Source organism: Salmo trutta, chromosome 8 (genome assembly GCF_901001165.1).
Source record: "Salmo trutta chromosome 8, fSalTru1.1, whole genome shotgun sequence".
Taxonomy (NCBI): Eukaryota; Metazoa; Chordata; class Actinopteri; order Salmoniformes; family Salmonidae; genus Salmo; species Salmo trutta.
In genome coordinates, this window is record NC_042964.1 from 46,198,198 (window position 1) to 46,222,375 (window position 24,178).

At 44.6% G+C, this 24,178-nt stretch overlaps 1 protein-coding gene across 1 annotated transcript in view; it reads right to left on the bottom strand.

Moving 5' to 3' along the window:
* LOC115199105 (hepatocyte growth factor-like) overlaps positions 1-24,178 on the bottom strand; it is a 39,341-nt gene that overhangs the window by 9,973 nt on the left and 5,190 nt on the right. Inside the window, exons 5-13 of the mRNA XM_029761675.1 lie at positions 17,845-17,987; positions 17,092-17,212; positions 16,245-16,363; positions 11,784-11,949; positions 11,488-11,621; positions 7,313-7,406; positions 5,880-6,001; positions 3,972-4,007; positions 3,014-3,128 (exon numbers count right to left, since the gene is read on the bottom strand). Of these exons, the coding sequence (XP_029617535.1) occupies positions 3,014-3,128; positions 3,972-4,007; positions 5,880-6,001; positions 7,313-7,406; positions 11,488-11,621; positions 11,784-11,949; positions 16,245-16,363; positions 17,092-17,212; positions 17,845-17,987 (1,050 nt within the window). The remainder of the gene's footprint in view (positions 1-3,013; positions 3,129-3,971; positions 4,008-5,879; positions 6,002-7,312; positions 7,407-11,487; positions 11,622-11,783; positions 11,950-16,244; positions 16,364-17,091; positions 17,213-17,844; positions 17,988-24,178) is intronic.

A 24,178-nucleotide genomic window follows, 5' to 3' on the forward strand; every position in this document is an offset into this window, starting at 1 on the left:
GGTCCCATGGTGTTTATACTTGTGTAGTATTGTTTGTACAGATGAACGTGGTACCTTCAGGCATTTGGAAATTGCTCCCAAGGATGAACCAGACTTGAGGAGGTCTACAATTTGTTTTTGAGGTCTTGGCTGATTTCTTTCGATTTTCCATTATGTCAAGCAAAGAGGCACTGAGTTTGAAGGTAGGCCTTGAAATACATCCATAGGTACACCTCCAATTGACTCAAATGATGTCAATTAGCCTATCAGAAGCTTCTATAGCCATGTCACCATTTTCTGGAATTTTCCAAGCTGTTTAAAGGCACAGTCAACTTAGTGTATGTAAACTTCTGACCCACTGGAATTGTGATACAGTGAATTATAATGAAATAATCTGTCTGTAAACAATTGTTGGAAAAATTACTTATGTCATGCACAAAGTAGATGACCTAACTGACTTACCAAAACAATATAACCACTATAACTGTTCCTCTGTCTGGAGATACAACTCACCACTATAACTGTTCCTCTGTCTGGAGATACAACTCACCACTATAACTGTTCCTCTGTCTGGAGATACAACTCACCACTATAACTGTTCCTCTGTCTGGAGATACAACTCACCACTATAACTGTTCCTCTGTCTGGAGATACAACTCACCACTATAACTGTTCCTCTGTCTGGAGGTACAACTCACCACTATAACTGTTCCTCTGTCTGGAGGTACAACTCACCACAATAACTGTTCCTCTGTCTGGAGATACAACTCACCACTATAACTGTTCCTCTGTCTGGAGATACAACTCACCACTATAACTGTTACTCTGTCTGGAGACACAACTCACCACTCGCTCATCACAGCAAAACAGGCACATGGCAGACACTTTCACTACAGGAATCAAGAGGATAATGTAAAGCACTTTACTGTTAGACCAAATCATGGTTTTAGACGCCCCCAAAAATAGGACATTTTGAGTGAGGTGACAATGTAGAATATGTTCTTTCTACGTTTATAAGCACCCTTTTGTTTTTTACGATCCATGATCTTGGCTGTCTACCTCATGGTTTCCCAAACTCGGTCCTGGGGCAAATTTTGGTTTATGCACAGCTGGTTGAAATAATCCCAGCTTTATGATGAGTTGGTTATTTAAATGAGTTGTGTAGTGCTAGGGCAAAAACCAAAATGTTCACCCGGGGGGGAGCAAGTCTCTTTGTTGATGCCGCGTTTACTTTGAATGTGAGTTTTTGTGACCGTAGCACAGCTAATCAGAAAACCTGGCCGGCCCATCTTGGTAAAGGGGCCACTGTATAAAAGAGAAATTGCACAAAAATCTTTAAAAAAAAAAATCTTAACAGGCCCATGGGCTGATGGCCATGTCACTTTTTCAGTTTTTATTTTTGAGAATATGTGTCCATTTCGACCAAAAAATGGTTCAGCCCATCTGGCATTTGCCAGAACTGTCAGATGGCCAATTCGCCCCTGGACTGGTCGATCTCCAAGGCATTCCTTGGACTGTTTTTAATAGGTTCATGTTGAATAGGCTTTCGATTTTTTTAAGTCATGTTTAAAACTGAATCTGAGCGGTAGATCTCAGCCTGCATTTTGACTCAGAAAGTGATCTCGGCTCAAAAAAGTTTGGCCACCACTGACATAGAGTATGACTCTAAGTAATGAGAGGTGGAAAAGGGTTCCAGAGCAAAAAGCTAATAAAACAGCACCAGAACTATATTGACTGATGTTGAAGTATCCGGTAACATGGGTAGTTTGAACGTGGAACCTGCCTGTTATGTGTCTTCAACTTCCATCAATGTTTTTATATTCACATCTTCCCTCTATTTGTCTTTGAACAGAAGGATGCAGATACAGCACATAAAACACATGGGCATGTTAAGTCTTTCATACAACAAAGGTGCCATCTAAAACCTAAAAGGGTTCTTCAGAAGCAGAACCATTTTTGGTTCCAGGTAGAACCCTTTTGGTTCCAGGTAGAACCCTTATGGGTTCCAGATAGAACCCGTATGGGTTCCATGTAGAACCCTTATGGGTTCCATGTAGAACCCTTTCCACAGAAGGTTCTACATGGAACCCAAAGGGGTTGTACCTGGAACCAAAAAGGGTGCTCCTACGGGGACAGCCGAAAGAACCTTTTTGGAACCCTTTTTTTCTAAGAATGTACAGCTGTCTTCTAGCACAAACATAGGGCTGCCAAAACTAATACACTTTAAGGACTTCATCTTCAGAGCAATAACAAAATGGCACTTTGCTGAAAGGTGTTTAGCGCTAAATGATATAGCGGGAGCACTTGTTTGCCTTGCAAACTGACAGAAGACTCAAACTAGGTGTACCATGCTTTTGTGATGAGTCACTCGGCCTGAGACCTCAATGTCTAGACTTCAGCACAGCTGGCTAACCTAAGACTTATGTTAGCTCCCATAGCTAATGCCTTTTAGCTCTATTGGCTAACACTGTCCTGCGCAAGAGACGTGGGTTCAAACCCAGGTCAGTCACGCATTCAGTAGTGGTGTTCCTGTGCATTCAGTAGGGGTGTTCCTGTGCATTCAGTAGTGGTGTTCCTGTGCATTCAGTAGGGGTGTTCCTGTGCATTCAGTAGGGGTGTTCCTGTGCATTCAGTAGTGGTGTTCCTGTGCATTCAGTAGGGGTGTTCCTGTGCATTCAGTAGTGGTGTTCCTGTGCATTCAGTAGGGGTGTTCCTGTGCATTCAGTAGTGGTGTTCCTGTGCATTCAGTAGCGGTGTTCCGGTGCATTCAGTAGTGGTATTCCTGTGCATTCAGTAGAGATGTTCCTGTGCATTCAGTAGCGGTGTTCCGGTGCATTCAGTAGTGGTGTTCCGGTGCATTCCGTAGTGGTGTTCCGGTGCATTCAGTAGTGGGGTTTCTGTGCATTCAGTAGGGGTGTTTCTGTGCATTCAGTAGGGGTGTTCCTGTGCATTCAGTAGGGGTGTTCCTGTGCATTCAGTAGGGGTGTTCCTGTGCATTCGGCAGTGGTGTTCCTGTGTAGAGGAGGGCTCTTACCCTTTCTGGATGCTGACAACCCAGCTACCATCCTTAGCCTTGTGGACCTGGGCTCCTCCAACAATCCGGGTGGTCTTGTGGATGAAGCAGGATGTCTTAAACACGAGAGAGATGCCTTGGGGTAAGAGAGAAGACAACTCATCTGGGTTAGACACTGGGGAAATATTTTAACTGTCTATTATTACTAAAGAAGAGAGTATGCTTGGTCCAGGTTCAACTACATTGAATGGCAGCTGGAGTGATCACTTATCCAGCCAAGCATGAACTAATAAATAAACTGTACAACTATAAGAAAAAGTTAGGAATAGAGGGAGATATACAAAGAGAGAGGAAAGGGAGATAGAGAGAGGAGATTCAGAGTAGGCCGAAAGAGAGAGAGAGGAAGAAAGAGAGAGAGAGAGAGAGAGAGAAAGAGAGAGAGAGAGAGAGAGAGAGAGAGAGGGAGAGAGAGAGGAAGAAAGAGAGAGAGAGAGAGGGAGAGGGAGAGAGAGAGAGAGAGAGAAAGAGAGAGAGAGAGAGGAAGAAAGAGAGAGAGAGGAAGAAAAAGAGAGAGAGAGGGAGAGAGAGAGAGAGAGAGAGAGAGAGGAAGAAAGAGAGAGAGAGAGAGAGAGAGAGGAAGAAAGAGAGAGAGAGAGAGAGAGAGAGAGAGGGAGAGAGAGAGAGAGAGAGAGAGAGAGAGAGAGAGAGAGGAAGAAAAGAGAGAGAGAGAGAGAGAGAGAGAGAGAGAGAGGAAGAGAGAGAGAGAGAGAGAGGAAGAAAGAGAGAGAGAGGAAGAAAGAGAGAGAGAGAGAGAGAGAGAGGAAGAAAGAGAAAGAGAGAGAGAGGAAGAAAGAGAAAGAGAGAGGAAGAAAGAGAGAGAGAGGAAGAAAGAGAAAGAGAGAGGAAGAAAGAGAGAGAGCGGGAGAGAGATAGAAGGTGAATAGTAAGCAAGAGAATGCTACATTAATATGACACTCACTTCTTGGGTGGGCAGAGATGTTCGGAGACTTCTCACCTGAAACAAAACAATTCAACACACGGACCTCACAAAGACAGGACATGACATATTTCACATGAACCCACTCAACATTAACATACAAAGCACGCAACATCAACTCCCCTCTTCAAAACGATTCCTACCATTTAGTCCTAGCTCAAATTATCTCTGCATCTATCTGCATTACTGTTGGACGGCTATATTGAACTGAACCCACAGCAAATACATTTCCTCCAGCCAAGCTCCCAAAAACTTCACGGATTGAAGTGTTTTACATTACGGAGATATAACCGCGAGGCCACTTGAAAAAGCGATTACAGTCCACCAAAGATGATATAGGGTACAACAAAAACAAATCACTAAACTCTGAATCAGTGACTGGCTTTGCAAATAATAAAAGCGATCTGGATGAGATTTGACATCTGTTTGGAGTTAGAGTGTGTCCGTTCTGTGCCAGTTAGCTAAGTGAAACCACTGCACTAAGCCATAACATAACTGTAACAAGTGATGTAAGTGAAGCTTTGCGGCAAATTTCAGTCGTTAGACTACGTAATTCATTGTAGTATTACAAATGTGCAATAATCACATCAACGGAAACGTCACAAACAAAGCGAGACTTTTCACTGGACTTTTCTTCAATTACATTTCATTTACTGAATGTCATTGAAGAAAAGTCCAGTGAAAAGTCTCGCTTTGTTTGTGACGTTTCCTGATGATTGGGCCGCTGATGATACCTACTGGGTCGGAACTCAGGTCTCCTGTGCATGACAATACTATGTTAACCGTCTGAGCTAAAGCCTAGGCACTAGCTCAGGGATTTAACACAAGACGGGGTTACTCACCACACGAGCATGGCTGACTCAACCATCTCCATTATTGATTACTTAACATGTAGGGTAGATGTAGAGTCAATGTAGGGTAGATGAAGGGTAGATTTAAGGTAGATGTAGGGTAGATGTAGGGTAGATGTAGGATAGATGTAGGATAGATGTAGGATAGATGAAGGGTATATGAAGGGTATATGAAGGGTATATGAAGGGTATATTAAGGATAGATGTAGGGTAGATGTAGGGTAGATTTAGGGTAGGTGTAGGGTAGATGAAGGGTAGCTGAAGGGTAGATGTAGGGTAGATGTAGGATAGGTGTAGGGTAGATGTAGGATAGATGTAGGGTAGATGAAGGGTATATGAAGGGTATATGAAGGGTATATTAAGGATAGATGTAGGGTAGATGTAGGGTAGATTTAGGGTAGGTGTAGGGTAAATGAAGGGTAGATGAAGGGTAGATTTAAGGTAGATGTAGGGTAGATGTAGGGTAGATGTTGAGTATATGAAGGGTAGATGTTGGGTAGATGAAGGGTAGATGTTGGGTAGATGAAGGGTAGATGTTGGGTATATGAAGGGTATATGAAGGATAGATGTAAGGTAGATGTAGGGTAGATTTAGGGTAGATGTAGGGTCGATGTAGGGTAGATGAAGGGTAGATGAAGGGTAGATTTAAGGTAGATGTAGGGTCGATGTAGGGTAGATGTAGGAAGATGAAGGGTAGATGAAGGGTAGATGTAGGGTAGATGTAGGAAGATGAAGGGTAGATGTAGGAAGATGAAGGGTATATGAAGGGTAGATGAAGGGTAGATGAAGGGTATATGTAGGATAGATGTAGGGTAGATGTAGGAAGATGAAGGGTATATGAAGGGTAGATGGAGGGTAGATGAAGGGTATATGTAGGATAGATGTAGGGTAGATGTAGGAAGATGAAGGGTAGATGAAGTGTATATGAAGGGTATATGAAGGGTATATGAAGGGTATATGAAGGGTAGATGAAAGGTAGATGTAGGAGTGTATAGGGATGAGACAGAGATTGGATGAAGACAGTTTTTTATTTTCTTACAGCGTTTGAGCTTGCAGTAGTCCCATGGGATGGAGGGGTCCGTAGTGTGACACCAGGGACCGTGCTTATCCTGGTCTGGATTCCTGCACAGGTTCCTCTCCAAACCCACGCTGGATTCTCCACTGGAAAACACAACATATATGACGGCACATGCATAAGCACATACACACAGAGACACATACAGTAGATACACATATACTGTACAAAGGCGCACACACACACACACACACACACACACACACACACACACACACACACACACACACACACACACACGCACACATATACATGGGAAAGTCTGATACCATAACTGCATTCAGGTTGGAAACTTTGACTCAGCTGTTACTATCGGGGCAGTGAATCCTCAGAGTTCCAGCTATGCAGAGGCCTTACAAGGAAGCAAAGCAGTTTTGTGAAGAGTGCTCCGGGGAATATGAAAGTATGCAAACCCAGCAATCACCACGGTTCAGACAAGGAAGATGCTACAGACTCAACTCAAAGATACAGTCCAAACACTGTAAATGTGGACTCAAGATCTGGTCGTATACTTCACTGCACATAGACTAAACCGAGCCTAAACAGATGCCTTCGGTAGTCTTGTTGAAACAGCAATTCCAATCCTTCAGTTTCATACATTCAAAATAATTGGAACATCTTTAGATATGATCACTTTGTTGGAGGGCTTGGATCAGGATTGACTGGTACCCTCAGAAAAACACAATGTGAGGAGAGGGAAACCGATTTGTCACCCAGTGTGAAGATAATTTCACTTCCCCCGCCAACGTTAAACAAGCTGTAACCTTTCCGCCATTTTTCTGCACCGACCCCTTGACCTTGTGCGAGGGGCAGACTCGCTGGCTGCGGGCCACATGAGGGAAGCTGATTGGCTTTGATCTGCCGGGCCGAGAAAGCACTTCCTGGGGTCACGGGTCAGCTCTGGCACATGTCCATCTGTCGCTGCCATTTTGGCTTTTAAATTCCTTTAAATTAAGTAATTTTAACAGCCAGGGCCAACGTTAGCTACGGTACTTTAGCATGGGGGCACACGGATGTGGAGAGAGGGGCAGACTATGCGCCCCTCAAGGGTGGCTTGTTCTGGAAGTACTGGAAGCACTGTAAGGCTTCCTCTCTGTCAGCTAGACAAATAATAGCAGGCCCAGGACTGACCCGGGTGGGGCCCCTGATTTCCTGTCGTTGTTTGTTTTCACGGCTTAGCTTATTAATTTACAAGGGAATTTTCTCTAAGCGACGGGAAATACCTCGACAATAAACAGTTAATCGAAAAAGCCAGAGAATTTGAAAATGTCAAAGAAACCTTCACATACATTGCTTGAACCCATAGTTCTACTTTTTCTCATGTGAATATGGATTGAGAGGTAAGTTCCAGTTGTGTGTGGCTGGTAAGTGTGTGTAATGTATGAGGTTTACTGTACCTGCTGCTATGATTTGCCCACAGTCCGCAGGGAATTCCTGATCTGGTCTTGGATAAAATTCCTGTGTAATTCCCTCCATTGTCCTCATAACAATCTGGGACAGAAAGAGATAGAGAGAAGGAGAAAATAAAACACTGAGTAGTCTTAAACTGACCCTATATGTGGTTTATTGAGATTACCATCTACAGTCTCTCTCGCTCTCTCACAGACACAAACACACGCACGCACACACACAGCTATACCCACAGTGTAGAACACAGCTATACCCACAGTGTAGAACACAGCTATAGCCACAGTGTAGAACACAGCTATAGCCACAGCTATACCCACAGTGTAGAACATAACTATACCCACAGCTATACCCACAGTGTAGAACACAGCTATAGCCACAGTGTGGAACACAGCTATAGCCACAGTGTAGAACACAGCTATACCCACAGTGTAGAACACAGCTATAGCCACAGTGTAGAACACAGCTATAGCCACAGTGTAGAACACAGCTATAGCCACAGCTATAGCCACAGTGTAGAACACAGCTATACCCACAGTGTAGAACACAGCTATAGCCACAGTGTAGAACACAGCTATACCCACAGTGTAGAACACAGCTATAGCCACAGTGTAGAACACAGCTATACCCACAGTGTAGAACACAGCTATAGCCACAGTGTAGAACACAGCTATAGCCACAGTGTAGAACACAGCTATAGCCACAGTGTAGAACACAGCTATAGCCACAGTGTAGAACACAGCTATAGCCACAGTGTAGAACACAGCTATAGCCACAGTGTAGAACACAGCTATAGCCACAGCTATACCCACAGTGTAGAACATAGCTATACCCACAGTGTAGAACACAGCTATAGCCACAGTGTAGAACACAGCTATACCCACAGCTATACCCACAGTGTAGAACACAGCTATACCCACAGTGTAGAACACAGCTATAGCCACAGTGTAGAACACAGCTATAGCCACAGTGTAGAACACAGCTATAGAACACAGCTATAGCCAGAGCTATACCCACAGTGTAGAACACAGCTATACCCACAGTGTAGAACACAGCTATACCCACAGCTATACCCACAGTGTAGAACACAGCTATAGCCACAGTGTGGAACACAGCTATAGTCACAGTGTAGAACACAGCTATACCCACAGTGTAGAACAAAGCAATAGCCACAGTGTAGAACACAGCTATTGCCACAGTGTAGAACACAGCTATACCCACAGTGTAGAACACAGCTATAGCCACAGTGTAGAACACAGCTATAGCCACAGTGTAGAACACAGCTATAGCCACAGCTATACCCACAGTGTAGAACACAGCTATAGCCACAGTGTAGAACACAGCTATACCCACAGTGTAGAACACAGCTATAGCCACAGTGTAGAACACAGCTATAGCCACAGTGTAGAACACAGCTATAGCCACAGCTATACCCACAGTGTAGAACACAGCTATACCCACAGTGTAGAACACAGCTATACCCACAGTGTAGAACACAACTATAGCCACAGTGTAGAACACAGCTATAGCCACAGCTATACCCACAGTGTAGAACACAGCTATACCCACAGTGTAGAACACAGCTATAGCCACAGTGTAGAACAAAAGATGTTGATTCACCGTAAAATTGTTAGGCTATCAGCTGCAATAGCATTGTTAGTTTGTTCAACAGAAATGTTGTTGAGCAAAACTCACAATCCTATTACAGCTGGTTGCCTTACAATTGTACATTGAATCAACATGTTTGTGTGCGTAGGTCCACTGAGAGACAACATTCTGATATTGATGCCATCGTAAAAAAGGCACGTTGAAACTGGGCTCGATTTGTGGTTTGGATCAATTTAACATGTTGGGCCAATCTATAATTGGTGGTTCCCAAATGAAATAAAAGAGCCAGGAAGATTTCTCCCCCATATCGGCTGTTGCTAAGCAGAACCAGAGGTACCTATAGTGACCAAAGCACTCTCTTCCTCCAGAAAGCTCTTTTGAAAATAAAAGCATGGACATGTATGAGTGAGAGAGAGAATTCCAGGAAACGTTGAATTGCTGTCTGACCATTTGTTGTTTCTTTTTGTAATTTGAGGAAAATAAATTTGTAGGGCAACCAAACCAAAACCAAACATGCCCAGAAGAATGCCAGTAGTCTGATTCAGTAAGCGACCACAGCTCATTCTCAATATATTGCAGCTGAAGTTTAGAGGTCAATTGCAAATACAGTACATAGCAAGCCATACACCCGATTACACCACATATGTAGTCATTCATATAGCATACATTATATTGTTTAAACATCCGTACCATGCATATACAGTTGAAGTCGGAAGTTTACATACACTTAGGTTGGAGTCATTACAACTCGTTTTTCAACCACTCCACAAATTTCTTGTTAACAAACTATAGTTTTGGCAAGTCGGTTAGGACATCTACTTTGTGCATGACACAAGTACTTTTTCCAACAATTGTTTACAGACAGATTATTTCACTTATAATTCACTCTATCACAATTCTAGTGGGTCAGAAGTTTGACTGTGTCTAAACAGCTTGAAAAATTCCAGAAAATTATGTAATGGCTTTAGAAGCTTCTGATAGGCTAATTGACATCATTTGAGTCAATTGGAGGTGTACCTGTGGATGTATTTCAAGGCCTACCTTCAAACTCAGTGCCTCTTTACTTGACATAATGGAAAATCAAAAGAAATCAGCCAAGACCTCAGAAAAAAATTGTAGACCTCCTCAAGTCTGGTTCATCCTTGGAAGCAATTTCCAAACGCCTGAAGGTATCACGCTCCTAGAGATGAACGTTCTTTGGTGCGAAAAGTGCAAATCAATCCCAGAACAGCAGCAAAGGACCTTGTGAAGATGCTGGAGGAAACATAGGACTCGTTTTACTGTGGATATAGATACTTTTGTACCTATCGACATAACCTGAAAGGCCACTCAGCAAGGAAGAAGCCACTGCTCCAAAACCGCCATAAAAAAGCCAGACTACGGTTTGCAACTGCACATGGGGACAAAGATTGTACTTTTTGGAGAAATGTCCTCTGGTCTGATGAAACAAAACTAGAACTGTTTGCCATAATGACCATTGTTATGTTAGAGGAAAAAGGGGGAGGCTTGCAAGCCGAAGAACACCATCCCAACCGTGAAGCACGGGGGTGGCAGCATCATGTTGTGAGGGTGCTTTGCTGCAGGAGGGACTGATGCACTTCACAAAATAGATGTTATCATGAGGAAGGAAAATTATGTGGATATATTGAAGCAACATCTCAAGACATCAGTCAGGAAGTTAAAGCTTGGTTGCAAATGGGTCTTCCAAATGGACAATGACCCCAAGCATACTTCCAAAGTTGTGGCAAAATGGCTTAAGGACAACAAAGTCAAGGTATTGGAGTGGCCATCACAAAGCCCTGACCTCAATCCCATAAAACATTTGTGGGCAGAACTGAAAAAGTGTGTGCGAGCAAGGAGGCCTACAAACCTGACTCAGTTACACCAGCCCTGTCAGGAGAAATGGGCCAAAATTCACCCAACTTATTGTGGGAAGCTTGTGGAAGGCTACCAGAAACGTTTGACCCAAGTTAAACAATTTAAAGGCAATGCTACCAAATACTAATTGAGTAGGTAAACTTTTGACCCACTGGGAATGTGATGAAAGAAATAAAGCTGAAATAAATCATTCTCTCTACTATTATATATTATATTCTGACATTTCACATTATTAAAATAAAGTGGTGATCCTAACTGACCTAAGACAAGGTCTTTTTACTAGGATCAAATGTCAGGAATTGTGAAAAACTGAGTTTAAATGTATTTGGCTAAGGTGTATGTAAACTTCCGACTTCAAATGTATATATATATTTTGCTGATTAATGTGTACATACTGCATGTGGATTTTTGTAAATTCAATATTATTATTCATTTAAATGATGCTGTCTATTCAGTCTGTTTACTGTGGGAGAACCATAACACAACATGTAATTCTGGGTGTACTAAGTTAATAAAGGTGGTGGTGATTCTGATGTTTTGTATGGGGCTAGTGTGCTGTGTGCTGTTGTGTCTCAGTAGAATCAATAATTGGCATGCTCAACACAATAGTCCTTCCATCAAAGTCTTTGGGTGCAGAGTTGAAGTATCATGTCAACTGGAAAACAAAACTGTGTCTCACCTTCTGTGTCGATGTTCTCTGTCTCACACCGGGGTATATTGGTGCAGAAGGCTAGTCTCTGGTTAGGATCTGTAGTGAAGCACCATGGGATCTCTGCACCGTCTGGGTTCCGACAGTAGTTCTCTCTCAGGTCTCTGTGATGTAAGAGAGAGATAAGTACACACCAGTTAAATAGGTGCTTCCCAAGTGGACATACGTAATAATATGACTGTATGTGTCCGTTTCCCTATACTTCTCGTACCAGTGACAGAAACAAAAGAAAACCCATGTGGGTATTGAATGACATCATCACTCACTTGCACTTGTAGTTCTGCGGGCTGTAGGTGTGGTTATGGGGGAACTGGGAGTCCCAGCGTTGACATGTGACGCCCGACGGGGTGACGCTCACAGTACCGTGGTAACTCTGTCCCTGCTCGCTGAAACACGACGATGTAGCGTCCACATCAGAGCCATTACCTGGGTCTGAGACAGAGAGGTTGAGAAGAAGAAGGAAGTTGAGAGAGAGAGAGATGAAAACAGAGAGAGGGGGGTGGGTATAGGGACGAGAGAGAGAGAGAGAGAGAAAGAGGATTTAGGATGAGATGATAGACAGAAAGAAGAATGTAAAGAGGTTGACAGGGGAGAAACCAGACAGAGAAGGCAGGAGGGAGAGAGGGAGAAACCAGACAGAGAAGACAGGAGGGCGAGAGGGAGAAACCAGACAGTGAATACAGGAGGGAGAGAGAGAGAGAGAAACCAGACAGAGAAGGCAGGAGGGAGAGAGAGAGAGAGAAACCAGACAGAGAAGGCAGGAGGGAGAGAGAGAGAAACCAGACAGAGAAGGCAGGAGGGAGAGAGAGAGAGAGAAACCAGACAGAGAAGACAGGAGGGACAGAGAGAGTGAAACCAGACAGAGAAGACAGGAGGGAGAGAGGGAGAAACCAGACAGAGAAGACAGGAGGGAGAGAGAGAGAAACCAGACAGAGAAGACAGGAGGGAGAGAGGGAGAAACCAGACAGAGAAGACAGGAGGGAGAGAGAGAAACCAGACAGTGAAGGCAGGAGGGAGAGAGAGAGAAACCAGACAGAGAAGGCAGGAGGGAGAGAGGGAGAAACCAGACAGAGAAGACAGGAGGGAGTGAGAGAGAAACCAGACAGAGAAGGCAGGAGGGAGAGAGAGAGAAACCAGACAGAGAAGACAGGAGGGAGAGAGGGAGAAACCAGACAGAGAAGACAGGAGGGAGAGAGAGAGAAACCAGACAGAGAAGACAGGAGGGAGAGAGAGAGAAACCAGACAGAGAAGACAGGAGGGAGAGAGGGAGAAACCAGACAGAGAAGACAGGAGGGAGAGAGGGAGAAACCAGACAGAGAGTACAGGAGGGAGAGAGAGAGAGAAACCAGACAGAGAAGACAGGAGGGAGAGAGGGAGAAACCAGACAGAGAAGACAGGAGGGAGAGAGAGAGAAACCAGACAGAGAAGACAGGAGGGAGAGAGGGAGAAACCAGACAGAGAAGACAGGAGGGAGAGAGAGAGAAACCAGACAGAGAAGACAGGAGGGAGAGAGAGAGAAACCAGACAGAGAAGACAGGAGGGAGAGAGAGAAACCAGACAGAGAAGGCAGGAGGGAGAGAGAGAGAAACCAGACAGTGAGGGCAGGAGGGAGAGAGAGAAACCAGACAGAGAAGACAGGAGGGAGAGAGAGAGAGAAACCAGACAGAGAAGACAGGAGGGAGAGAGAGAAACCAGACAGAGAAGGCAGGAGGGTGAGAGAGAGAGAGAATCCAGACAGAGAAGGCAGGAGGGTAAGAGAGAGAGGCAGGAAGGAGGGAGAAAGAAAAGAGGGAGAGAGGGAAAAGAAAGATGAATCTCACAGAGAATGGGTCATGTTTAGCCTAGAGACAAATGATCCTAAACAGTCAGTACAGATGTAGGATCTTAATTTTACCAGCATGATCGAAGCAAAATAATCCTGTTCAGTCCATAATGTTGCTTGATCGGTGGTTAGGCTATTAGCTGGATAAAAGTTGGCTAGATGAAAAGTGCAATACTGTTAATATACCGTGTGTACGAGTTTTCATTGAACTTATGTAAATCACAAACCTCTGCATTTTCCACAGTGCAGGAAAATTCTCAGCAAAATAAGAGTGATCAAATTAACATCCTATATCTGTAGTACTGTATGGTCTATAATCTGTCTATTTATCCAAAACAGTGGTGCCCCACCACGAGACATACCGAAACCAACACTACAACAGACTTACATTATGAGACTAATAGGAATGGGCTGTAGCCAACTCTTCTATCTCTGTCATCCCATTCAATAAACGAACACAGAGAGTAGTAGGCTAATTGCACAAACAGACTGGACAGCCAGGGTAGGTTATAGGGTATTGGGTATCACATATCTGAGTGTCAGGACAAAGTGGGTATATAAACAGATGAAGAGTATCTGAAAATCTGAGATTCTGATATCCAACAGATTTTTGGGGGAGTTTAGACAGGTTTAGTTTGGGTATCTAATATCTTTATCTGTTAAGTACTTTTCAAACATAGCTCTCAAAGCTCTACAAAAGGCTACAAAAAGGGAATCTCTACTATCTAGCATCTGCGAATCCCCTCTATCCTATACTGGCCTCATTCATGGTGTACAGTACCATACCAGGTTTTGGCAGGAAGAACGTGCATGTGTGTGTTGAGCCTAGCTAGATCCTTATTGCTTGGGTAGCTTGGCCTCTTACATGTGACTGTAAGGGTGGGTTACTATAACGAAGGCCTGATGGATGTGGTACTCACTGCCAAGCCAAACAACCCTGCATTCAGCCCGCTTAACAAGGCTTCCTGGCCCTCCGGCCTCCAAAAAACGATCCCAAAAAATCTCTGAAGTCCGCTTTTTCATGTTACAGTGTACAGGGGCGGATTTGTTGGAATTTCTGCAACCCCTCCGGATTTGTGCTTCTATACTGTTTGATAAATGAGCCGCGGACAGAAAAAAAAGGAAGGGACTGTTTGGAGAGGAGGACAGAAGGAGGATGTTCTTTTGGCTTGATGTAATGCATGCCGGCATCTAACGTCGGGTCACCTTTGCTATCTACAGGTTAGGCAGTGCAGAATCCATCTGGACAAATTATTTTTTACTCCCCGGTTGTAAATCACAGTCCTCAGCCGGGCGGGGCCGTGGGCTCAAGGTCAGTGTTGAACATCCCTTTGGATGAAGAATATCAAACTGTCTAAAAATGGTTTCTATCCTCTTTTTCGTCACACACACACACACACACACACACACACACACACACACACACAAACACACACACATACAGGATGTCATATCACGCGCATGCACGTATGCAGGCACACACACAAACAGCGAATCCCCCAACATGCCCTTTCATCCCCCGTCTTGTCAAGTCCTCAGTTGTAGTGCCAGGGTTTCAGTGGACCTTGCTTTCTACAACACTTCTGACAATCTGTTATGGTTTCAACATCCATGGTGTTACAACTATGGTGCCTGTGTGTTCTGTTAATAACGGTGATGAACATTACTCCCAATCTATTGGAACTGTCTGTGTCAGTAGCTATTGAGCCATTCTGGCTACTCCCTTACAGTTATTATATGTCATAAGGGTGAATCCTAGTTTCCACTTAAAGGGAAATTTCTAGTTAGTCTTCCATTGACATCAATGCATGACTAAGGATGAGTTTACACAAACAACCCAATTGCGATCTTTTGCCCAATTATTGGCAAAAGGAGCTGATCTGACTAGTGAAAATACCAATTAATGGAAAAAGATCAGAATTAAGCTGCCTGTGTAAACCCAGCCTTAGTAAAAATTTGAAGTGGAAGTTAGGATTTGACCAATAATATAAGTTTCAAAGTGCTTTGTTGTGTTTGAGTGGTCTGAATTAAGTGTTGTAAACCATCAAACTTTCCCTCCCCTGCAGTTGACAAACAGCCTACTTGTCCTCACTCTGAGGTAAATAGCTTTCAGCTTAGAGCCACATGAAACACAAAATATCCCAAACAAAGCCTCTCCCTGTCTCCTTTGGAAGGCTCCTATACTTATCTCGTTATCCCCAAAACCACCATTGTGGCCCCTCAACCCAAAAAAACTTTGGCACTCCCAAAACCACCACTTCAATCACAGTGGTTGCCCTCGCAAAATAGGTTTCTAACCTCAAGGCTGTTTCATGGTTAAATAAAGTTAGAAAGCCCTGCTACAGACTCAGTGTGGTCCACTCTCTTCCCCTCTGATCACAGTAGAATCCCCATACCGATAAATACATTGAAATATTGAAGAGTTCTATTGAATTATGTGGGAGTCTCGCATTCTATTCCGCTGCTATGGACTAATGGGGAGATGATGGTTTGTTTAGTGAAGTTGTATGGGCATATATAGTTTATTGAAAGGGAATAGGGAATGTGTGTGAGAGAATGGTAAAGTATTGGGAGGGACAGGGGGCCCCTCTCTCATAGAGGGAGCTGTGACATCGCATTAATGAGGATCCGGACGAGGTGTGTGTAGGAAAATGTGTACCATCCATTCTTCTTCTTTACTATGTGCTTCCTGCTCCACCTCGACCCAACACAACAGAACACAGCACAACCCAACAGAACACAGCACAACCCAGCACAACCCAACAGAACACAACCCAACAGAACAGAACACTGAGAACACAGTGTCCTTCCACACTCTCAGCGTTGGTATGCCATACCAGTTCCATTAGACAGTTTTCACTGTTTGGGATAAAGAGGAAGACCGTAGGAAAGTGCACACACTCACCACACACACTGATGTTGCAGTACTCCCAGGGTGTTTGTGGGTCCATGGTGTAACACCACGGACGCACACGGTTGTCAGGATTCCGACAGTAGTTGTCATTCAGCCCTTTATCGGGGTACCTGTGAAGAAAGACAGGAAAAAAGATGAAAAAGACAGAGAGAGAGAGAGAGCGAGAGAGCGAGAGAGCGAGAGAGAGAGAGAGCGAGAGCGAGAGAGCGAGAGAGAGAGAGAGCGAGAGCGAGAGAGAGAGAGAGAGCGAGAGAGAGCGAGAGAGAGCGAGGGAGAGCGACAGAGAGAGAGAGAGAGAGAGAGAGAGAGAGAGAGAGAGAGAGCGAGAGAGAGAGAGAGAGAGAGAGAGTTATGCTACATGTGTTCATCTCCTGTGTATTAGGATAGAGGGAGTGTTTGTGCAGCTGTGTAGGCTGTGTGTGTGTGTGTGTGTGTGTGTGTGTGTGTGTGTGTGTGTGTGTGTGTGTGTGTGTGTGTGTGTAGAACTTGATGAGGGACTGCAGTGTGGTTGGTCTGACTATACATATACACGTCAATGGGGGAGAGTCACTCAGGCTTTCATCCACATTCACTGCATACAATAAGGTTTAACTAACAGCAGTGGTTTAACTAACAGCAGTGGTTTAACTAACAGCAGTGGTTTAACTAACAGCAGTGGTTTAACTAACAGCAGTGGTTTAACTAACAGCAGTGGTTTAACTAACAGCAGTGGGCTAATCCACAGATCACAAACAATTGACTTTGAAGTAATAAAAAGGAATAATTCATTTAAAAGTAAGTAACGTTAGCCATAACTTACTGTGCTATAAATACATAGCCTATGGGTTTCCTTACTCACTTTTTAGGTTGGTAGGGGTGTCTGTGGGGCTTGGATGAATCCCATCTCTGACACTCCTTCCCACTCTCGGTGTGATCCATCGGCCCTTTGTAGTCTTCCCCGTTACACCTCATACACTCCACTGCAAACGCAAAAACAACGTTAGCACAACGTTCCCACAATGGCATAGAACATATTTTCGACACTATATTAAAGAGGGAAACACGATTAAAGATGACTAAACAGTCTGACTTTTATCTTATTGTAAAGTTGATCACTTTAATAATGTTAGCAACATGCTTATCTCTCAATCTTTGTACAATACTCAGTGAGAACTAAGATACTGGCATACTAAACATTTCTTGACACGGTAGTGAATTGGGATTCCCTGGTGCATCAAAAACAACATTCTTGTTCGGCTACAAGAGCACAAGATATGTTTTTCTAGGTTGTTATTGGGATAACAGAGGGTTGTTATCAGACTGTAGTGGTACACTATTAGCAAGCAGAGTTCAGTTGAAAAAACATGGCTGCTTTTCGCCAACAAATCAGCTTCACTCCAGTAAATGACATATCAATGTGGACCACCTCATACATTTCAAAGATGTCTATGTTGGGCAAACCAAAGGGCCAGTTTTCAGAGCACAGATTAAGCCTAGTCCTAGACTAAAAATAATCTCCATTGAAAGTGCTCTTAAATCCAGCACTAGGCTTAACCTGTGTCTGGGAAACTGGCCCCAACATGTAATTGGACTCTGCTGGTTGAGGTGTTACCTTGGGAGCACTGAGGCAGGCCACACTCTTGGTGCCTGACCTCTGGGTCTGTAGTGAAACACCAGGGCCCACTGCTCTCGTTCTTGGGGTTACGGCAGAAGTTCCCGTTCAGGTCCTTCTTGCCTAGTCTCGCCGGCTGGAAGCTGAGGGAAAGTGTGGAGAAAAACACTACTAAGCATAAAGTGGGAATGACCAAATGTGTGTGACAGGCATGAAAGGAGTTGCTGTTTTAGGACTCATAAAGTTGTAGAACTTCATTTTGTTTAAGATGGGATTTCTGTAGGTTTCTCTTAGATATTGACGCGAATTGGGGGCCCTTAGCTCCGAAGGCTAGCACGCTAAAAATTGAGCCAAAAACAAAGACAGTTGGTAGAGTCGCAACATGCTAACTTAGCTACATCGCTACATTATCTTGGACCATGGTAATATAGACAAAGTGTAATAAAAATGTATGGAAAATGGAAAATATTACCTTCTAGTATATCATCCCTTCACATCTGACTATATTACCAGGGTTCCTTATTCCATTCATTCCATGCCCTCAGGCCAATCCACCAGTAAATGCTTCCAGTCTGACCTGTAAGTCAGCCAGTTACTGCTACACATGCACAGAGTCTCACAACAGGGATTTCACCACACAACTACGAATCAGGAACAGCAGCTCAAGCATTTCTTGTTTTCGCCAACTTCACAAATTGAAACATAATCTATTTCTTCTGCTTTGTACATTAGTTCAGCGGAAGGGTCAGGGGAGACACACATGGACACACACACACACCTTTTGGGAGTAAAAGCACCATGTGAAGCATATAGCCTGTAACAATGGGGCCATGCCAGATAAATGTACACTGTAATATTCATCTACTGAAAAGCGTGGATGATGAAAAGCTGGCTTTTCAACACCTCCGTATTCAGCCCTACCACAGACCCTGTCTTCCCACCAACTGAGAGAGAGGGGGAAGGAGAGAGAGAGAGAGGGGGGGAAGGAGAAAGAGAGAGAGAGAAACAGAGAAACAGAGGGATAATGGAGGGAGAGAAAGAGAGTGAAACAGATGATGGAGAAATAAAAATACCAAAAAAAGAGATGCTGGAGACATGAAAAGAGAGCAACAGAAGAGATGCTGAGACATGGAAAGAGAGCAACAGAAGAGATGCTGAGACATGGAAAGAGAGCAACAGAAGAGATGCTGAGACATGGAAAGAGAGCAGTAGAAGAGATGCTGAGACATGGAAAGAGAGCAACAGAAGAGATGCTGAGACATGGAAAGAGAGCAACAGAAGAGATGCTGAGACATGGAAAGAGAGCAACAGAAGATATGCTGAGACATGGAAAGAGAGCAACAGAAGAGATGCTGAGACATGGAAAGAGAGCAACAGAAGAGATGCTGAGACATGGAAAGAGAGCAACAGAAGAGATGCTGAGACATGGAAAGAGAGCAGTAGAAGAGATTCTGAGACATGGAAAGAGAGCAACAGAAGAGATGCTGAGACATGGAAAGAGAGCAACAGAAGATATGCTGAGACATGGAAAGAGAGCAACAGAAGAGATGCTGAGACATGGAAAGAGAGCAACAGAAGAGATGCTGAGACATGGAAAGAGAGCAACAGAAGAGATGCTGATACTTGGAAAGAGAGCAACAGAAGAGATGCTGAGACATGGAAAGAGAGCAGTAGAAGAGATGCTGAGACATGGAAAGAGAGCAACAGAAGAGATGCTGAGACATGGAAAGAGAGCAACAGAAGAGATGCTGATACTTGGAAAGAGAGCAACAGAAGAGATGCTGAGACATGGAAAGAGAGCAGTAGAAGAGATGCTGAGACATGGAAAGAGAGCAACAGAAGAGATGCTGAGACATGGAAAGAGAGCAACAGAAGATATGCTGAGACATGGAAAGAGAGCAACAGAAGATATGCTGAGACATGGAAAGAGAGCAACAGAAGAGATGCTGAGACATGGAAAGAGAGCAACAGAAGATATGCTGAGACATGGAAAGAGAGCAACAAAAGAGATGCTGAGACATGGAAAGAGAGCAGTAGAAGAGATGCTGAGACATGGAAAGAGAGCAACAGAAGAGATGCTGATACTTGGAAAGAGAGCAACAGAAGAGATGCTGAGACATGGAAAGAGAGCAGTAGAAGAGATGCTGAGACATGGAAAGAGAGCAACAGAAGATATGCTGAGACATGGAAAGAGAGCTATAGAAGAGATGCTGAGACATGGAAAGAGAGCAGTAGAAGAGATGCTGAGACATGGAAAGAGAGCAACAGAAGAGATGCTGATACTTGGAAAGAGAGCAACAGAAGAGATGCTGAGAGATGGAGAATAAAGAAATGAGGAGAAAGAAAAACAGAGGGGCCTTCCTATCAGCAGCTCGGCTCAGCCCTCAACCCCAACGGCAGGGCCCTTTCTTGGGGGAGAGCCGGCTCGGCACTCCCCCCTGTGCCCTTCGGTCTCCATAGAACTCCACTAATGCAAAACATCACTCATTCCATTGCCAGAGGAATCGCAGAGATCTAACTTAGACCATGAGAGAGTCTTCAGCAAAATAGTGGGAGTCCAGTCTGCTATGAACCAAAACCCTTCCATCCATGTGGTAGTCCAATGCCCAGTCCAGAGACAACCACAAGCACCCTAGACACTAGTGTAGGTCTGACCATATTACTTGCACCTATACCATTAAGTTGCATCTACATGTAGTACCAAGGAGCTAGGAGCTTATTTAGGACAGGGCCAAACTTCGACTTGGACCTGACCGACTGCCTGCCTTCCAACAGCAAACACACCATGAGTTGAGTCCTACTCATTAACATATCGACACGTTCCTTTAACGTCATAAAAGTCTATCAGAATGTCATTTAAAAAAAATACAGGATTTCACTTTAAGGCTTTTTAAAGGCTTTATCTGGTGAGCTGCACCCCCAGCTCCACATGAGGAGAGAGAGGAGCCAGTAAGAAGATTTATTGCCTGCCTGTCTGCCTGCCTGTCTGCCTGCCTGCCTGTCTGCCTGTCTGTATGTACAGTATAGAGGGGGAAAGAAAGTAATAATGTTGGGCTAACAGATGTTAGCCAACTATTCATCTCCTTGTCGAGGAGGGGTCCCTATGGTGTTGCAGGCAGACACTATGCACATAGGTCTGGCTCTCTCTTTGGACCTCTCCCTCTTTCTCTCCACATCCATCACTGTGTCTCTCTCACTGTGTCTCTCTCACTGTGTCTTGCTACGTCTCTCTCACTGTGTGTCTCTCACTGTGTATCGCTGTGTCTCTCTCACAGTGTGTCTCTCACTGTGTCTCGCTGTGTCTCTCTCACTGTGTCTCTCTCTCTCTGTGTCTCGCTGTGTCTCTCTCACTGTGTCTCTCACTGTGTCTCTCACTGTGTCTCGCTGTGTCTCTCTCACTGTGTCTCTCTCTCTCTCTGTGTCTCGCTGTGTCTCTCTCACTGTGTCTCTCTCTCTCTGTGTCTCGCTACGTCTCTCTCACTGTGTGTCTCTCACTGTGTCTCACTGTGTCTCTCTCACTGTGTCTCTCTCTCTCTGTGTCTCGCTGTGTCTCTCTCTCTCTGTGTTTTGCTGTGTCTCTCTCACTGTGTCTTTCTCACTGTGTCTCGCTGTCTCTCTCTCTTTGTCTCTCTCTGTGTCTCTCTCTCATGTGTCTTTCTCTCTCTCGGTGTCTCTCGCTCTCTCGCTCTGTGTGTGTGTGTGCGTCTCTCTCTCTCTCTCTCTCTCTCTTGGTGTGTGTGTGTCTTTCTCTCCCCATCTCTCTCTCTGGACGAGGATAAACACACCAGCTTGTCTTTAGATTTAGCCCCAGTAAACTGGAAGACTGCATGCTGAAGTGACAGCATTATGATCCAGGAGGAAATGATACAACAAGTTCAAAATGTTACAATGAAGAACTCTACCAGAATATCAACATTGACCTCAACGTTACAGCAACCTGCATTGGGGATAAAAACTCAAACATCTTCAAAATACATCAGGAAACCTGGAACCAGATAAAAACACTAGAGCCCTCAAACTCAACTCTGGACCTCTTTTTTCCATTGTTCCCCTCTAATCAGGGACTGATTTATACCTGGGACACCAGGTGTGTGATTCCCCTCTAATCAGGGACTGATTTATACCTGGGACACCAGGTGTGTGATTCCCCTCTAATCAGGGACTGATTTATACCTGGGACACCAGGTGTGTGATTCCCCTCTAATCAGGGACTGATTTATACCTGGGACACCAGGTGTGTGATTCCCCTCTAATCAGCGACTGATTTATACCTGGGACACCAGGTGTGTGATTCCCCTCTAATCAGCGACTGATTTATACCTGGGACACCAGGTGTGTGATTCCCCTCTAATCAGGGACTGATTTATACCTGGGACACCAGGTGTGTGATTCCCCTCTAATCAGCGACTGATTTATACCTGGGACACCAGGTGTGTGATTCCCCTCTAATCAGCGACTGATTTATACCTGGGACACCAGGTGTGTGATTCCCCTCTAATCAGGGACTGATTTATACCTGGGACACCAGGTGTGTGATTCCCCTCTAATCAGCGACTGATTTATACCTGGGACACCAGGTGTGTGATTCCCCTCTAATCAGCGACTGATTTATACCTGGGACACCAGGTGTGTGATTCCCCTCTAATCAGCGACTGATTTATACCTGGGACACCAGGTGTGTGATTCCCCTCTAATCAGGGACTGATTTATACCTGGGACACCAGGTGTGTGATTCCCCTCTAATCAGCGACTGATTTATACCTGGGACACCAGGTGTGTGATTCCCCTCTAATCAGCGACTGATTTATACCTGGGACACCAGGTGTGTGATTCCCCTCTAATCAGGGACTGATTTATACCTGGGACACCAGGTGTGTGATTCCCCTCTAATCAGCGACTGATTTATACCTGGGACACCAGGTGTGTGATTCCCCTCTAATCAGGGACTGATTTATACCTGGGACACCAGGTGTGTGATTCCCCTCTAATCAGCGACTGATTTATACCTGGGACACAAGGTGTGTGATTCCCCTCTAATCAGGGACTGATTTATACCTGGGACACCAGGTGTGTGATTCCCCTCTAATCAGGGACTGATTTATACCTGGGACACCAGGTGTGTGCAATTAATGATCAGGTAGAAGAGAAAAGCAGCAGGCTCTGTGATCAGTGATCAGTCAAGCATTACAATAATAGTTACATGAAACCCAACTGATGCATGCTTCATTATGTGTAATCCTCACACACCGGGACAGTCTCACACTAGCCAACTGTAACTCTCACCCCTTAAGGAGAGGGGAACAGACTTGTGTTGTGGTTAAACTGGAGGGTGCTACGATGCATTCGGTTACTCGTCAGAAAAGGTCGCTGAACTATGCTGTCTATCAAATGCAGGAATATTTAGAGGTCTACAGTGGAAAAGGGGGGAATGCAATAGTGTGTGTGTGTGTGTGTCAGAGAGAGAGAGAAAGAGAGAGAAAGAGAGAGAGAGAGAGAGAGAGAGAGAGAGAGAGAGAGAGAGAGAGAGAGAGAGAGAGAGAGAGAGAGAGGTGTTTGTACATCTGTCCAGTTGTGCGGGGGTCTGTATGCATATCCATCTCTCTGTCTGTCTGTGCATATGTGATTCATTCAATCAGTCAGACAGTTTGCATGAATAATCTGCCGGCTGATCAAGGGGGGAGAGGAGGAGGGGGCGGAGGGGGAGAGTCAAGGTGTCCTGGGGGTGGTGAGAGTGGGCCCTGTATTTTCATCTGGGTCGGAGGCTCGCATTTTTCTCATGTCTGTGGCTTAGTGAGCTCAGCTGGAGAGCACATAGAACATGACCTCAGTCTATACATCTCTACTCTCTCTCTATCTCTCTGCACTCTCTTTCTCTCTTTACTCTCTCTATCTCTCTGCACTCTCTTTCTCTCTTTACTCTCTCTCTCTCTCTGCACTCTCTTTCTCTCTCTCTACTCTCTCTCTATCTCTCTGCACTCTCTTTCTCTCTACTCTCTCTCTACCTCTACACTCTCTTTCTCTCTCTCTCTATCTACTCTCTCTCTACTCTCTCTACTCTCTCTCCTTCCTTATGTTTCTTTATTTTCCTCTCTCTATCCATCTCTCTCCATCTGTTTCTCTATCTCCCCCTCTTTCCCTGCCTGCTTTCTCTCTTTCGTTCACTCCCTCCCTCTTTCTCTCTCCACTCTTCTTTAATTTCATCTCCGTTATCTCCTCTCTCCCCCTCTCTCTCTCTCTCTCTCTTTCCTCTCCGACCCCAAACATTGCTGTTAAAATGTCTTGTGGCTAACGAGCAGTGCTAACAAGAACCTGGCTCCAAACCATCATTAGATAT